This window comes from Hemicordylus capensis, chromosome 4 (genome assembly GCF_027244095.1).
Source record: "Hemicordylus capensis ecotype Gifberg chromosome 4, rHemCap1.1.pri, whole genome shotgun sequence".
NCBI classification, from domain to species: domain Eukaryota; kingdom Metazoa; phylum Chordata; class Lepidosauria; order Squamata; family Cordylidae; genus Hemicordylus; species Hemicordylus capensis.
The window spans coordinates 69,746,685-69,763,823 of record NC_069660.1 but is presented as its reverse complement, the minus strand read 5'-3'; the positions used below and the strand labels follow the sequence as shown (position 1 = coordinate 69,763,823).

At 42.9% G+C, this 17,139-nt stretch overlaps 1 protein-coding gene and 1 long non-coding RNA gene across 4 annotated transcripts in view; one reads left to right on the top strand and one right to left on the bottom strand.

Annotated features, from left to right (window-relative positions):
- Positions 1 to 3,035, top strand: part of LOC128322979 (uncharacterized) — a 19,537-nt gene extending 16,502 nt beyond the window's left edge. For all 3 annotated transcript variants that reach the window (XR_008306116.1, XR_008306117.1, XR_008306115.1), the window contains one exon: positions 2,793 to 3,035. This is a non-coding gene — a long non-coding RNA (uncharacterized LOC128322979). The remainder of the gene's footprint in view (positions 1 to 2,792) is intronic.
- The window catches only part of REN (renin), a 21,426-nt gene extending 4,287 nt beyond the window's left edge, over positions 1 to 17,139 (bottom strand). The window contains exons 1-8 of the mRNA XM_053245372.1: positions 17,063 to 17,139; positions 16,278 to 16,394; positions 13,048 to 13,204; positions 12,061 to 12,184; positions 7,198 to 7,316; positions 4,976 to 5,172; positions 3,916 to 4,038; positions 728 to 872 (exon numbers count right to left, since the gene is read on the bottom strand). Coding sequence (XP_053101347.1) covers positions 728 to 872; positions 3,916 to 4,038; positions 4,976 to 5,172; positions 7,198 to 7,316; positions 12,061 to 12,184; positions 13,048 to 13,204; positions 16,278 to 16,345 — 933 coding nt within the window. The 5' untranslated portion in view covers positions 16,346 to 16,394; positions 17,063 to 17,139. The remainder of the gene's footprint in view (positions 1 to 727; positions 873 to 3,915; positions 4,039 to 4,975; positions 5,173 to 7,197; positions 7,317 to 12,060; positions 12,185 to 13,047; positions 13,205 to 16,277; positions 16,395 to 17,062) is intronic.

Below are 17,139 nucleotides of genomic sequence, written 5' to 3'. Positions count from 1 at the left end.
GGTGATTCTCCCCCCTGCCCCCAAATTATTATTATTTCTTGTTTATACAGTCAGACAGGTGTTATTGACTGGTTTGTTTTATCCAAACATCGAGTCCTTCCCAAGGACTTGGGATGGCTCAATTTTATTATCAATGTTGCTCAATTTCTATATGGATATATTGCGGATATATTGAAATTAACCCTTTTCAACCCCTTTCCCCCCGCATATGCTGAGGTCGGGTGTCAGTTACCCTACCATGGATACATGGTACCATGGGTGTTGGGTCCGCAAATAGCAAGGTTTGCTTGTAATGGGTAAGATTAGCTTGGTAACTTAAGGGAAAAGGTAGGGGTGTGTGTGTGTGTGTGTGTGTGTGTGAGCGCTAGATGTTGAAACTCTAGATTACAGTTTTTGAATTTATGTAAATCAAAGGGGGAAAGGAAAACCCTGTGATGTACTTTTGTTCACATAAGTAACCTTCCACTAAAAGCTGACCAGCTCCTTCCACTTTTGAGTAAGCCAACAAATTACGTAACAGAGTGAAAAGGTAGTGCTAGTGTTGTCAGCAACTGCACCTGCACCTTTAAAACTTTCAGGGCAGAAAGGAGGTGCTTGAATCACAGGAAGCAGCCCATTTCAAACCTCCCCATTAATTTTCTTTTGCATGACTTCTTGGACTGTCACTTCTTTGCCTATCACTAGAGGAGAGGACAAGCAATTAGAGGCAAGTGATTAATTTGCTTACATCTTTTTCTTCCATCAAAGTAGCTCCAATGGCTTTCATCAGAATAGACACAGAACTAGCTGGGCCTGTAATAAATGAAGTCCCAGTATCTATCGACACCGTGCAACCTTCTTGACAGAACAACATTTCGGTCCCTACAGATACCCTGTGAAGAAAGCAAAACAGCTGATCATTCTCTTTTCAGGTTTCAGACATGCCTTCCTTTCGTCTGTGCAGCCACACTTCTAAATCCTGGAGAGAATAAATAACAATTATTCCGTGGTTAAAACAGAATCTAGTGGCAAGAAATGACCTTGAAGGTCATTTCCGGCAACCCCAAAATCACGGATACGTGGAAATCAATTTTAACCCCTTTTTTCTGTGTATGCTAAGGTCAGGTGTCAATTACCCAACTGCAGATCTACAGAAAAGTCAAACACCTCATGTCCAAACATGAATTCTCTAAGTTTGCGAGCTATGCAAATGTTTGTAAGCACTTCCTGCACAAGATAGAATCTATTAAACAGATGCCGATCAGTATTAAATATTGAATCTCAGGAAAACAATGAGACTATTCACACGCACAGAGGAAACCGGGCTAAGGGAGCCCAGCCTGGTTTTCCCTGTGCATGTGAACCATCAGGAGCCATGCGGCTCCCAGTGGCTAGCCCGCCTAATTGCCCCCCGTTAAACGAGGTTAGCGGAACAAGCTAACACAGCTGTTTTTCAGATCATGAGTCATCACGGTGCAGCTCTGCGCGAGGAGCCCCCGACCAGGAAGCTATAGCAAGCCTCCCAGTGTCAGGGGGGCTCTCCAGAATGCCCTGTGCACTCACACGGGGCATTTTGGGACTTCCGGGGGCCAGGTGGGCCCCAATCCCCACAGCCCCAACCAGCTCCGTGATGGAGCAGGTTATCTTGTGGGCAGCCGATCCAGTTGCCCAGAGAGGGCTGTAAGATCAACTGCAGGGAGAGTGGGCCAAGCCCATTCTCCCCACCAAACCCCATCCGGCTCTCCACACTGCTTGTGTGGAGAGCCTCAATGAAACAAGATCATCCCCCTCCCCCAAATGTGGAGATTATAAACTTGATGAGGCTATTTACGTGAGTGAGCAAAACCAGGCTAAGGGAGCACAACCTGTTTTGCTTACTCGTGTTAACCACTGGGATCGCGCCCAATCCCAGCGGCTACACAGTGGCAAACCCACCTGTGTAGCCTCCTTGTTAAATGAGGTTAAGGGAGCGAGCACTCCCATACCCTCATTTTTAAATTGTGTGTCTGCCGTGGCTGCTCACAGCCACAGTGGGCACACTTGGGAGGAGGGCTCCATGTAATTCACCGTGCACTTGCACAGTGCCTTATTGTGCATGGTGGTGCTTCCCTGCACCCAACCCCCGGAGCACCCGAGCGAGGTGCGGGAGGGGCCCAAGAGACCAATGGACCCACCCAGAGACTAATGGATGATCCTCTGCGGGGAAGGTGAGGTTAACCGTCCTTCCCCACAGTTAGCCCCAAAGGTCTTCTCACTGATTGTGAGAAGAGCTTCAGTGTATGTTAATTAGTATATTTAGCATATCTTATACATGTTCTTGAAGTAGGTATGTGTCTTTGAAGTTACGAGGTTAATACAAATACACTGACCACACATCTTTGATCAAAGAGAATGAAACAATAAATAAAATACGGATTGTGATGTAGTTGTACTATTGCATAATTCCTTCCACATTAGCCTTTTTCTTTGGAGTTGCCATCCTTTGTTTCTTCTTTTTTTAACAGAGAATCAAGATGACACCATAGCCAAATAATTGCCTTCCAGGGTTGTCCCCCCATTTTTTCCTTCTTCAGAGGATTGTGTGTGTGATGTTGTTGTTGTTTTTGGCTGTAATAAAATACAATTGGAGCACTAGCCTGTACTGGCAAAGTGCTATTGAAGTGATTCAGGGCTACTGTGCCTTTAATTAAAATCCTACTGTCTTATTTGTGGGAATGTGGAAGTTAGTGATAAACTGAGCTTTTAATTAGTCTCACTTCTCTTATGGGCTTTTATTATTACTGACTTATTCTTATAATTTCTTTCTTTTGCAGCAGAATAGAGCTATTTTGCTAGAAAACAAAGCAAAGCAAGAAAACTAATTGGAGCCCCCTTCTGGGGGGAACACAAGCCAACCAAATTAAGGGGCAAATAAGGAGCAATTTGCCAGTAATTCCTCCCGCTGCCGAACAGGAAACATTAACAAGCAGAATTTTCAAGGAAGAAACTTTTAATTAGAATTGCAGGGGACCTTTACTGAACAGTACTTACTCTGAAATAAACATGACAGAAGGATATTGGCCAAAGGGAAGGGCATTGTTGGATAATATAGCACTATATTAAATACTGTGTGGAAAAACATTACCTCAGGAGCATTATTGTGGGAGGCTCTATTGTGGAGGCAGCCAGATAAGGACCAATGATATTGCACTGCAATTCATAATTTAATTTATTACATTTTCTATCCCGCTCTTCCTCTAAGGAGCCCAAAGCGGTATACTACATACTTAAGTTTCTCCTCACAACAATCCTGTGAAGTAGGTTAGGCTGAGAGAGAAGTGACTGGCCCAGAGTCACCCAGCAAGTCTCATGGCTGAATGGGGATTTGAACTTGGGTCTCCCTGGTCCTAGTCCAGCATTCTAACCACTACACCATGCTGGCTTTCCATAGGCAAAATAAGTACTGAAATTAACCAAGAATGCTAAATGAAAGTTCAAAGAGCTACTGGCTTGAAATTTCTAAAATATCCAATATGTGAAAAAAGGTTTTTCAACGTGTGGTTCTACTAGTAGAGTTCAATCAAATGTTTGTAGTCAAAATAGGTTTTACTTTGGCTTTGTGTTCAGATTAAAGGAATTGTTGGGTTAAGCTTCATGTGTGAAAACACCCTTTGCCTCAGCCTCCCCCACCCATCTTTAATGCTGTAATTATAATAATGATGTCTTGCTTTTGGCTGTTTTAAAGGCTACACTTTCTGATATGGTTAATATTTAAAGTGCAATAAAAGTTGGGTAGGGGGTTGTTTTATAAAACGAAAGCTCAAATTGTTCAACGGATAGGGTTTCACAGAACCGTAACAATCCAGTTGTTGGACTTTCCAGACTGATGGAACAGGAAGGTTTTGCATGTGTGTGGAGAATGAGGAATGAAAAGACAAAAGGGTTAGTGTTACTGACCCTTTAAGATCAATGTGCCAGTAGCCGTTCCTGGTGATGCTCACATAGTGGAAGTCCCCAGTGTAGTAAGATGGATCACTGCCTCCCAAGATGATTTCTCCCCCAGTGTTCAGCTCAGAGTTTCTAGGGGGGGAATCACAAACAGAGTAACGTCAATTTCCTTGTTTCTGTAGTCTCTTCTGTTTCTAAAACAAAGGGAAATCCTGTACAGAAGGCATGATACACCCTGGGTTCTGTCAGATTCTTGGTGGCAGGGAGCACAACATACAGCATACCCGGTAACTCAAGACCTAAGTAATTACTCATAGTTGAGGGAGCTTTCTCTCTCACATGTGCATGTACACAGACACACGTACGTATCCTGCCCTTCATAGCATATACAGTATTTTATCCTTACAGCAACCTTGTGAGGTGTATCAGGCTGAGAAAGAGTGACTGGCTGAGGCTCACCCAGTGAGCTTAGTGGCTGAGCAGAAATTTGAACCCTTGCTCCAAATTCAACACTATCTCACTATACCAGCTATGAAATGGGGTTGGAGGGTGAAGGGAGTCTTTTCGTAATTCAACAAAATGGCTCTTGCAGGGGCATATCACACTGACTGCTTTGTCGCCTGCTTCTAACATTCCTCATTCCCTCTGGCAACAGCTCCAGTGTTTATTTTATTGTTCATATGCTTTTCGTGTATGAGAGTTTACCACAAAACCATACAATGATTTAACTTTCAGTTTGGTTAAACACAAGAAATCTTGCTTACAAATACACTCTGCACATGGTCAGAGATTGTTATGTATATACACATGCATTCTGGAAATGAATATTGGCATTCAAGACAGGGGCTGAGCTGTAATGAGCCCTGGTTCAAATTAACTGATCCTTTTATTCCAAATCCTATGTTTTTTAAAAAAGAAAATTAGACTGAACTAGGAGATGTGAATAAATCAGCCTCTTTCACACTGCATTTGAAGCATACATATGAACAACATTCAAGCTTGGGGAAGTTATACACTGTTCCCCATTATATTTGGTATGGGCTTTATGCGCCGTCCGAACACCACCCACCTGCTGTAGTAGACAGAGAACACTTTATCCTTCAGAACATCCTCGGAGATTATTTGATCAAACACAGGAGTGATACCATAGATAGCTTGGCTGGGATATCCCATGCCAAGCACTCCGTCAAACCTGGCATAGATGAAAGGGTTGCTAGTTAATGCTGTGGCCTCTGCAAACACCTGAATGATGGGGATATCAGCCACCTGGAGAGAATAACAGAAGAAGAAAAGGTTTTGGCAGGGGAACAAATAAGTCATGTGCATTTGTCACATTGAATTACTAGATGCAGACTATTATCAAGTGAACAGGAATAAAAGATCTCCTTTGTGCTCTTCCTCTCTCTCCCCGCACAAACACACATGCTAATCAGGTTAGAAAAGGGTCTGCCCCAGGGCCTCTCTGCACATAGCATGGGCTTGTACCAAATAATACTTTTCAGCAGTAAGTGATTTCCCCCACCTTTAGGATTGCTACTCTAGCCCCAATCTTGCATTAGCCTGACAAACATACTAATACAATGGATATTTGTAAAAGTTTGCTTCAGTAGTTACAGTACAGGTGAAACTCGGAAAATTAGAATATCGTGCAAAAGTCCATTAATTTCAGTAATGCAAATTAAAAGGTGAAACTGATATATGAGACAGACGCATGACATGCAAAGTGAGATAAGTCAAGCCTTAATTTGTTATAATTGTGATGATCATGGCGTACAGCTCATGAAAACCCCAAATCCACAATCCCAGAAAATTAGAATATTACATGGAACCAAGAAGACAAGGATTGTAGAATAGAACAATATCGGACCTCTGAAAAGTATACAGTGTACTGTGCTTGATTGGCCAGCAAACTCGCCTGACCTGACCCCATAGAGAATCTATGGGGCATTGCCAAGAGAAGGATGAGAGACATGAGACCAAACAATGCAGAAGAGCTGAAGGCCGCTAATGAAGCATCCTGGTCTTCCATAACACCTCATCAGTGCCACAGGCTGATAGCATCCATGCCACGCCGCATTGAGGCAGTAATTGCTGCAAAAGGGGCCCACACCAAGTACTGAATACATATGCATGCTTATACTTTTCAGAGGTCCGATATTGTTCTATTCTACAATCCTTGTCTTCTTGGTTCCATGTAATATTCTAATTTTCTGGGATTGTGGATTTGGGGTTTTCATGAGCTGTACGCCATGGTCATCACAATTATAACAAATTAAGGCTTGACTTATCTCACTTTGCATGTAATGCGTCTGTCTCATATATCAGTTTCACCTTTTAATTTGCATTACTGAAATTAATGGACTTTTGCACGATATTCTAATTTTCCGAGTTTCACCTGTAATTCCTTACTTAGAGAAGGGTGTGTGTGTCAGTCTCAGACTTTGTGTTGTACCTTGGAGGTTCCAGGTCTCTCTGAAACAGACCTATAGTTGTGGGGGCTGGAGCAGGACTGCCTCCCCCACATTTTTCTTTGCCTCCCCTAAATATGTCCCCAAACAAATAATTTATAAATAACTGAATGTTGCTTCTAACTTAGGACTGATGGGGGCCAATAAACAACCCCTCACTTTTTTTGACAACCACCTGCTGGCTACTGGCCAGCTCTGAAATGACACTTGAAGTTAGAGCTGAAGAGAGGGGGTACTTGCTAGAGGGGAAAAGGATGGTTGCTACAAAGATAATTAGTGCATTTGTGATCTCTTGGGAGGGTGGCTAGGATGTGTTGCTTATCATCAGCGATATTAGTGGCACTGTCCAAGAGGGACATAGCAAGGCACACACTTCAGTTCAGCGAGACTTTAAGCAGGCTAACATCTGGCGCAATACCAAAAAAACCTGGGGAAAGGTTGTGAACAATGGACAAAAGAAGGTGGGTTACTATATGCCACAAAAAGAAAAAGAAAGGAGTACTTCCATATACCCCCCCCCCAAAAAAAATATGGTATGTACAAGTCCGAAGGCTCTGAATTATTGTCATGGTGAGCCTTTTATTTGATCCCTTGGCAAAATAGGATGCATTTCAAGCTTGAAATGACACAAGACAGTCCAGACTATTTGAATTCTTGTTTGGGCTAAAAAAACAACCACCCATGGTGGTTCTGTGTGACATAATGCAAGTCCATGAACAGGCTTGTGCCTGAGGAAAGCATCACACCTGTTCTCTTCCTTCATATACAAGAAAGTGCATGAGTTGAAGGAATGGAGAATGTCTTGTCCCCTTGTAGCACTTACTATGACAACATCCTTGCTAAGGAAACCCTTCATGTTGCCTTGCCCATATTGGATTGCAATTTTGGTTCCATTTGGCATGTATGTACTTGATCTGGAGGAGTCATAGCGGTTGTGGGAAACTAAAAGAAGAAGCAGGGTATTACCTCTTAATCAGAATTATAGAAACAGCTCACAATCCATGATGAATTATGCTTTATTTTATTTATTTTATTTTATTTAACATATTTATATACCACCCAAAACCTGCGTCCCTGGACAGTGAACAGAAAAAACAATAAAAAAATTAAACAAAATTAAAATAATTAACACATTAAAATAATTTAAAACCCAATATTTAAAACATTAAAACTATAAATCTAATTAAAAGCCTGGGTAAACACGCATGTCTTCAGTGCCTTTTAAAAAGTTGCCAGAGATGGGGAGCAGTGTTCCCTCTAACAGGGATTCCCAGATTTCTTCACTACAACTCCCGGAATCCCCAGCTGCAACGGCCTTTGCCTGGGGATTATGGGAGCCATAGTCAACAACATCTGGGAATCCCTGTTAGAGGGAATGCTGATGGGGAGGCTCTTATTTTAACAGGGAGTGCATTCCAAAGCCCAGGGGCAACAACGGAGAAGGCTTGTCTCCAAGTAGCCCCCAGACGAGCTGGTGATAACCGTAGACAAACCTCTCCAGATGATCTCAACAGGCGATGGTGCCCATGACAAAGAAGTCGTTTTCTTAAATACCCAGGGCCTAAGCTGTTTAGGGCTTTATAGGTTATAACCAGCACCTTGTATTTTGCCCGGAAACGTATTGGCAGCCAGTGTTGCTCCTTCAACAGTAATATGGTCTCAGTGATATGGTCTCTTCGAGATGACCCATAGACCAACCTGGCTGCTGCATTCTGTTCCAACTGCAGTTTCCGGACTACATACAAAGTCAGCCTCATATAGAGCGCATTGCAGAAGTCCAGTCTGGAGGTTACCAGCATAAGTACCACCGTTCTGAGGTTGTTCATCTCGAGAAATGGACACAGCTGGTGTATCAGCCAAAGCTGATAGAAAGCACCTCTGGCCACCACCTCTACCTGCGATACCAGGGAGAGGTCCAGAAGCACCCGCAGACTGCATACTTGTTCCTTCCGGAGGAGTGTGACCTCATTCAGAACTAGCAGATCAAAATAGTCTCCCGAGTTCCAACCCCACACAATAAGTACCTCCATCTTATCTGGATTCAGCCTGTTATCCCTCATCTAGCCCATCACTGCCTCTAGGCAGGCATTTAGGGAGGTTATGCCTTCTCCGGATGATGTTGACATGGAGAAATAGATTTGGGTGTCATCAGCATATTGAAAACACCCTGCACCCAATCTCCTGATGATCTCTCCAGCGGCGTCATGTAAACGTTAAACAACATCAGAGACAATATGGAGACTACTCCATCGGAGACTACTTTAATGAGTGTGGAAGCAAATATCGAACACAAAAGATATTAGTACCCAATATATTAGTACCCAAATTCCCTTTAAATCTGAAAAGAGCAAACAGAAAATATTCAGACATTAATATATTCAATTTCAAAGCCAGTGTGGAAGGCAGTTAAATATTTTTTAAATTTTGATTGTCTTAAAAACTTTAATTATTTTCATAAGTAGACAAACATGTTGGCATTCATTTTAGGGCACTTTTTATTTTTTAGAGTATCTTAGTCTTCTCTGTTACTACAATAGAGAATTAAAACAACAACAACTATTGATGATGACCTATCTAACAATGAGTGGTAACTTTTGTGGATTAAACTGTAAATTCTCTTTAGTTCATCGAAAAGGCATGCTTTATATTTGTATGTTAGTAATATGAACATTTTTAAAAATCTGATCAATAAATCAGTAAGTAGATGATTAATCCACTAATTTATTTTACTAATTGATAATTGTTCTAATTTTGATTAATCATTAATGGTTGTTTGGGAAATTTTTTAATTGATTAGGTAGTCTAAGTGAGTGATACGATAAAAAATGAAGCACAAAGTGCTAGATGACTTGCATTGCATTGCATTCCCAGGAATTTATATATTTCCTAGATAATATTAATACAAATATCACACAGAAAAGGCAAAAGCAGCCAATGTGTTTGTCCAATGGACATGTTTGTTTACTCGTATATCAGGCATTCTGGTGCATCCTACCACTAAAGTTACAGCTTGCTGGATAATTGTCCACATTCTACAGGCACAAATAACATGAAGAAATAGGCTGGCATTCTAGCACTGTACTTTGCAGAAAGACATTGAGCCAGTGCAAGGCTGCTGCATCACCGAGTGGTGGTGTGTCCAGCCTGTGGCATGCCTCTTACGTTTTGCACCAAACTTCTCCACCACAGTGCACGAGTGTAAGAGCACCATTATGAAAATCCTTGTGGTTTGGTGCAGCGACATGGTCTTGCATTAGCACAACTTCATATGTTGCTCAAGAGCAGCATTAGTCGGGTTATTGGTCACCGATTTCTGCATGTGTCAATCTTTTCTGTTATCATTTTTGCTTTAATTAATGTTTTAACATTAATAGGGGATGGAGCCGCTCTGGGAAGAGCAGAAGGTTTCAAGTTCCCTCCCTGGCTTCTCCAAGATAGGGCTGAGAGAGATTCCTGCCTGCAACCTTGGAGAAGCTGCTGTCAGTCTGTGAAGACAATACTGAGCTAGATAGACCAATGGTTTGACTCAGTATATTCCTATGTTTCCTATGTTCCTAACTTTTCTGTCATTTATTCCATTTGAACTAATGTTTTAACCTTTCTGTTGTAAACCGCCCAGAGACGTGAGTTTGGACAGTATAGAAATATGTTAAATAAATAAAATAAAATAAAATAAAATAAAATTTAATTTAATTTAATTTAATTTAATTTAATTTAATTTACATCTGCAGTTCCAGGAGCAAAAGGAGCAACAGAAATGCACCCAGTAATGCAGGTAGAATTATATTTACTTATTTATTGCATTTCTATCCTGCCCTTCTAAGGAGCCCAGAACAGTGGTCATGGTTCTTCCCTCCCACCCCACCTTCTGGTTATCCTTCCAACAACCTGTGTGGTAGGTTAGGGTGAGAGACAATGAGGCTATTCTCATGATCAGACGAAATCGGGCTATGGGAGCCTAGCCCAATTTCACCTGACCGTGAGAATATTTATTTATTTGTTGTATTGTTTTATGCCTGTTTTTATATGTTTTTATACTTTTAGCATGATGTTTTTATTGTGTTTTTATTGTATGTTTTTAACTTTTGTAAACCGCCTTGGGGCTATCTTTTAACGAAAGGCGGTATAAAAATGCAAAAATAAATAAATAAATAAATAAATAAAACCACCGGGCTCGCCTGCAGTTAACCCGGCCTCCAAGCAGTTAATCCGCTTAAATAACCCTCCCCTACGCCTAGATTAGCAGAGCGAGTGCTCCACTAACCCAGGCTCTATGATCGTGAGATGCCACAGTGTGGCTCTGCACTGCAGCAACTCAGCAACTCACAAGTAGACCCCCGACCAGGAGGCTTAAAAGCAGCCTCCCTGCTCAGGAGTCTCTCCAGCATGCCCTGCGCACTCGCACAGGGCATGTTGGAGCTTCCGGGGGCCATGCGCCTCCCGATCCCCCCAGCCCCGCCGGCTCCGTAACGGAGCTGGCAGTTGTGTGGGTGGCTGGTTCAGCCACCCGAAGCAGACTGCTTGGTCGTCTGCAGGGAGAGCGGGCTAATCCCGCTCTCCCCACTAACCCTCTCCAGGCAGCTCCCACTGATTGTGGGAACTGCCTCAATGACTGGCCTAAGGTTACCCACTGAACTTCATGTCTGAGTGGGGATTGGAACCTGGTTCTTTCTGGTCCTAGTTTGATGTGCTAACCATGACACCAAACATATCCCCCCCCCATACATATCTCTATGCAGGGGAGTAGCTACAACTGAAAACCCCTAGGCCCCTGAGAGAGGGGGCCCACTGTGGTTGTGGCAGCTTGTTCTTTGCTCTTCCCCTTGCACATCTCTGAAAAGAGCAGCAAGGGGCAGCAGGGCCCAACTTCACGTTTTGACCCAGGGCTCACTTCAGCCTTGCTTCATCCCTGTCCCTATGCATGGGCAGCTTGAGCACAAGCCCATGCACTATGCACCACATCTATCTATCTATCTGTTTGTTTTGTTTGTTTGAAATATTTTGATGCTGCCCCAAATTTGTGTCTCTGGGTGGCTTACAATTAAAGTCATTTGAAACAGTAAATCAATTAACAATTAAAATCATTTAAAAGAGTAAAAACATTTCTTAAAAGAGTAAAAACATTTTCTGTAATCACACAGCCTTCTGCTGCTTTTGCAGTTCTCTAGAAGAAGACTCCTATTTACTCCTTATGTGTTAATATTTGTATTTGGAAACAACTAATGAGCAGTGCTGGGTAATGAATGAACCTGGAGCTTTCCCCGACAGCAGGCTTTACTGATTTTCTGCGAGGCTTTCCTGCAGGTTCGAAGTTGCCCCCCTAAACCAATGCAAAAAGTATATTTTTGTACCCCAGATATAAATCAGGCTACACCTTAATGCATGATGAAAAACCTGAACTGTGTGTGAAGGGCTCTCTGATAGCTTGCAGGGACTGTGGGACTTCAGGGTAAATTTGGCCAATATGTGAACACCCCCCCCTCCATTCCGGAGGAGAGGAAAACTAAAAGCCGGGTGTGAAAAAATTCCTGGGATCATCTAACGGTGGCATCCACTGATGTATCAAGGCCTCTGATAAACGGTATGATTAAAAGTTGTAAAAATGTATGATGAATCCAAGAATATCCATGCAGCTAGTTTGGTACCTCTTTCCAGGAGTATGTGTATATTATTTCCCATGACTTACCACAGGCACTGAACAGCGGGGAGCATTGATGAGAAGGCACCCAAAGATTGGCTGACCCTGTGTCGAAGATGACTTTGAAGATCTGGGCTGGTGTGCCAATGCTTATTTCACCATAATACTGCACCTGAAAGAGAGATTTGGTGGGACTTATAGCCCTATCCAGACATTAGGTTGTCCCTGCATTCAGATGTCTATACACATGTACATGTTTTTGTGTTGATGACTGTACGTGCATTCATTTAAAAAGTGAACCTGGGTACAGACCCCTTGAAATGCAAGATACAGATAGGAAGTGGACTATTGTATCTGTGTTCAACATAACATGGATAACTGTGCCTGCATAAGGATCTGTACCTGTGCACATAGAATAGATTGTACAAGTGTTCAACATAATGAGGCTGTTCTCATGCGCAGCCAAACCCAGGCTAGGTAAACCTGGTTTGCGCATGAGAACTGCTGGGATCAGGCCCAATCCTGGCAGGACAGTGCCACCTAGCCTGGCTTTTTAGCCTGGCTCCTAGTTGAGGTTAAGGGAGCAAGCATTCCCTTAACCCAGGCTTCCGGCTTGTGTGTCTCCTTGGGCTGTGTTCAGCTCGTGGAGACACAGAGATGAGTGCTTAGAGGTCCTGGCCCCCGGGTGAATCCCCCAATGCACCATGCTCGGCTTGCAGTGCATTGTGGGATACCCAAAGGCTGGGATGCGTCATCCCAGCTCTCAGAAAAGGGATTGTGTGGTGAGCATGGATGGTGCTCCCAGAACATTTTGCCAATCATCTGGCGGGGGGGAGATGAGTGAAGTGAAGCCCTCCCCCTGCCCAGTCATGTTAACACCCTCAGTGTGTGAAAGTGTTCACACATGCTTTAATTAGTGTGAAGGGTGGGACTCCTAACACTTCATCAGAGCACATTCCGTAAACATCTTTATAGAGCTGCTAGGTCCTCCCTGATTTGCTGACTACTTCACTCAAGAACGTATCAAACACTCACATCCAGGTAATTTGTAAGGGTAGTCGGTGCTGTCCCATTATGAGGCCCTGCTCCAAGAAAGTATTTACTGTACTTCAATGACGGGAAGACATCTGACACTTTTATGCCCATCTCTCGCAGGGTCTCTCGGATTGAGTGCATTTTCTTGAGTGGAATCCTGAAAGGCATAAAGGAGAGAATGATGATAGGTGGCTGTTTATCAGATGCTGCACGCATGCAGCCAAAGGATGTCTACATGCAACCACTACATTCCCACTTCAGCAGCATAGGCAGTCAAGCATGGGGGAGTGTGCTTTTTGCTGAGCTTCCCTTCCCCCAGAAGCCCTCTGTACAAACCATAGATTTAGCTCTGAGGACTGTGCAACGCTTGGGGACATATCTGTGGGTTGCACAGAGTATTTCTGGGGAAAGGGAAGATCAGTGAAAATTGCCCCTCTGCATGCGACTGCCCATGCTGTTAACCACTATCTGGGTGGTTCACCCAAATTTGTAAATTGTTGCTCCATCCCTAGAGCCATCAGTCACCAATTAGCTTTATATTAGATATCCCCCATACCCTTTTTCCCCAAATACTCTTTCACCCACTCATCAGTGTCCAGTAATTGACAGGGGTTTAGTATGCTAAATTGTTTTAAAATATTCTAAGTGCTGCTGCTATATAGATACTCGGGAGTGCTTTTATGGGGAAGCAAGGAATTAAGCTCAAAAAAATAAAAGGCTGCAAGTAAGCCACGATGGACCACAACCAGATACCTTGTGAGTACCACTTTCTAGTGGGGGGAAATGGAAGCTCTTTGAGAACACTTCCTGACTGTGTTGATGACCTTTTCATTGATCCTGCCATCCTCAGATAGGCTTTGTTGACACCTTTGTTGTTACAGTGTCTGATAAACCAGTACTCTGATTCAAATGGGGAATAAAATGGAAAATGGCAATTTCCTAGGAACCTGCCTTGATTTCTCGGTGGAACTGAGCTATCTTTCCATATGCAGCACTGACTAAATACCATCTCCTCACAGAAAGGAAATGCTTATTATAGGCTTGTCTTCAAAATTCCACTGCTCACATTTCTGGCTGGATGACATTTGCCCCTCTATACCCTCTTCCTCGTCTTTCTTGCTCTCCTTTTTTGGTTAAATCTTTTTTTGTGCCATCCAATCTGTCTCCTAGTCTTGATTTTATGCTGGATCCTTCTCATTCTTTCCTTCACACAGAGTCAAACTGTTAACAGTTCTTTTTGTTTCTGTGTTCACTACCATAGTCTTGCCAAGACCTCCATTTCCCTCTTGATTCTTGCTGCCAAAATTTTGTTCCATGCTAATATCTCATGACTCCAACCTTCTTCTCTCTGGCTTTCCTCTCTTACCTCTATCCTTGATTGAGTTATGTAAAAATCTCTATCCCTGTGTTTTTACCTTTCTGTAAAATTGTGCTAGATTCACTATTATTTATTTATACAGTGCCATCTGTGTGCATGACACCTTACAAAGAATTAGAAGACAGGTCTCTGCCCTAAGGAAATCACAATCTAAAAAGAGATAGAAGGGAGGCATTAGAGGAAGGGGAGGTAAGTGATAAACTGGAGAAGAATATGTGATTATTTCATGTTCACATACTTAGACTTGGTAACAGTATGCTGTGAGGACTAAGGGGAGTTCATCTGACTTGCCTGCCACACTAGCCAAATTACACACTCCCTTGATTCTTGCCACTAGTTTCCCTTCTCGTTTTGCACCTAAGATATTTGGAGTGGGGAGGATGTGGGGGGACGATGACGAATGAATTGCAATTCCATTTTTTTTAAAGGACAAAAATTTGGTTGGATAAAATATAAAACCTCAAATAAAACAGGTTAAAATAGTTATCAACCGAAACTTTGCGGTCTGTCACTTTCTTTTTAACAAAATAATGAATTCAAAGTTATCTGCTTCTTATACATGCAATATAATGGTGATGATATATTGAATGAGGAACAATGACCTTCTCTACCTCAAACAAACAAAAGGTGCTTCCAGTTCCAGACAATCATCTCCAAGATGATTCTGCTAAGCTGAAGCTCTCATATCTTGCTTGGAAACATACCCTGTCTTCAGCCCTTGAAACAGACCCTATATGCTCATTTGAATGACAAGAGAAACAGCAGGTAGGCTTACTTCGGAAGCCAAGAATCATACTGCAGACAATCCAGCGGCTGCAACCCCCCTCCCTCTTCCACTGAGCATGTCACTTGCCCAGCAACCATTGGCTCTGATATGAGAGGGGACATGCTTGCGGGAGGAGCTTCTGTCAAACCCCAGGTTACTGCATTTGGACAACACAATGGGGTCAACAGAGCTTTGATTCCAGCAATGTACCAAACTTCAAAGTGAGGGTTCAATCTACAGCTTGAAAGTGGCAATGGAACCATGGTTGCAGCATTTTTCTGCGTTCGGACAATGATAAACGCCAACCTCAGGTAAGTGTAACTAAGGGCTGGCGTGTCATTCAAACTGGGCCTTTCTGAAACATACCCTATCCGGACTGTTTTTTGTTGTTGTTGTTGTTATATCCCCACTTGCAACCCCTGCATCTCCAGTTCTGCCATCCTCAGCCAACCAAAGGTCGACTGTTCCCTTAAATGATTCTTCCTGTTCTCTCTTGCCTCTGTGTATAGGCATGTTGTTGCATGTACTTAAAGGTTGATTACAGTTGGGAATGGGAACTGTCTGAACCATCCGCACCTCTTTCGGGGGGCCAGGCTGGTTCGAATCGAGCCAAGTTTGATTTGAACTGGTTCCTCGCACCCCTACATTTTGTACCCCATGAAAAGTGATCCTAAATAAATGCTTGCTACTTTTAATAGCATCACACTGGTGCTAGAATTGTTACTCCTAACCAGTCATGACATGACTAGCTATGTATTTTAAAAAATTAAACCCAAGCATGCCCAAGCTGTAAGGAATGTGCTAAAGAAGAAGCCAGGCCACGTTAACAGACGAGGCCCCAGTTCTGAACAATTGTCTGGTCTTCACAATATCTTATACATAAGGTCTCACCTGCTCAGAAAAGAGTACACACAGACAATCTCCTTCACTCCTGTTTGCCATTGCAGGAGCTCTGATTTGCTTGGAGCCCTACTCTGTAGAATCTTTAATATACACATGAAGCCTGTCCCAGAAAAGAGGGAAGTCCATCTCCAGCACACCACCCACTGGCTCTTGACTATTGTGTAAAAAAACCAATGGCCTTACCTTTGGGAAGCATCACTGGAAAAGCACAAGAAGCTGATAATCACTGCAAAGGCCCAACGCTGCTGCATTGTGCAACTCCTTTGGATGTGGGAACTTTTGCTCTGGAGCTGTTTCCCCCTTGTTTGGAAAAAAGAAGCAAACTTATCTAGCTTTTATAGAGAAACTTTCGGTGCCTGAGTTTGACTTATGCTAGATTTTGATTGGTGGGAAGGAAGAAATCAATCTGACTCATGGCAGTGCAGGGCGGGGGAGGGGGGGGACACCTTTGAGGTACTAACATTGACCTAGCTTCCTGGCAAAGGGCAGCTTGGCTGAAGCACACAAATGTGTGTGTATGCCCACACTCACTCCCTATGTGTATGCTATTAGCTCAATTTACGTAACTCGATGAGGCAAATTGAAGTTTTGTGGACTATGTTGAAAAATACCCATAAAGAGGTCAGTCTTGCTCTTTCCATTTAATAGCATTTCCTAGTAAATAACTCTATGCCTGAATTTGGACCCAGCTGGCCTCATCTCCAGCAAAGGCATTTAATGATAATGGTACTGTGCTGCTTCTCAGTATTGAAGCAAGAAAATTGTTGTCTTCATAATCAGAAGGCATGGGTGTCAAGGGAGGGGTAAAGTCACTCCCCTGGATTTACAGCTTTGTATGCATTTAGATTTCTGTTTTATGTAAATGTATGTACTGTATACTTTACACACACACACCCATCCCTGGAAAAATTCCTGTGGATGCCTAGGGAACAAGGTAAAACAATATGGTTGTATGTTTCTTTTCTCACCTGCCAGGACCTGAGGCAACTGTGGGCAGTAGATGTGCATCACAGGAATGTATATCTCCATGCTTAAGCCTCCAGCA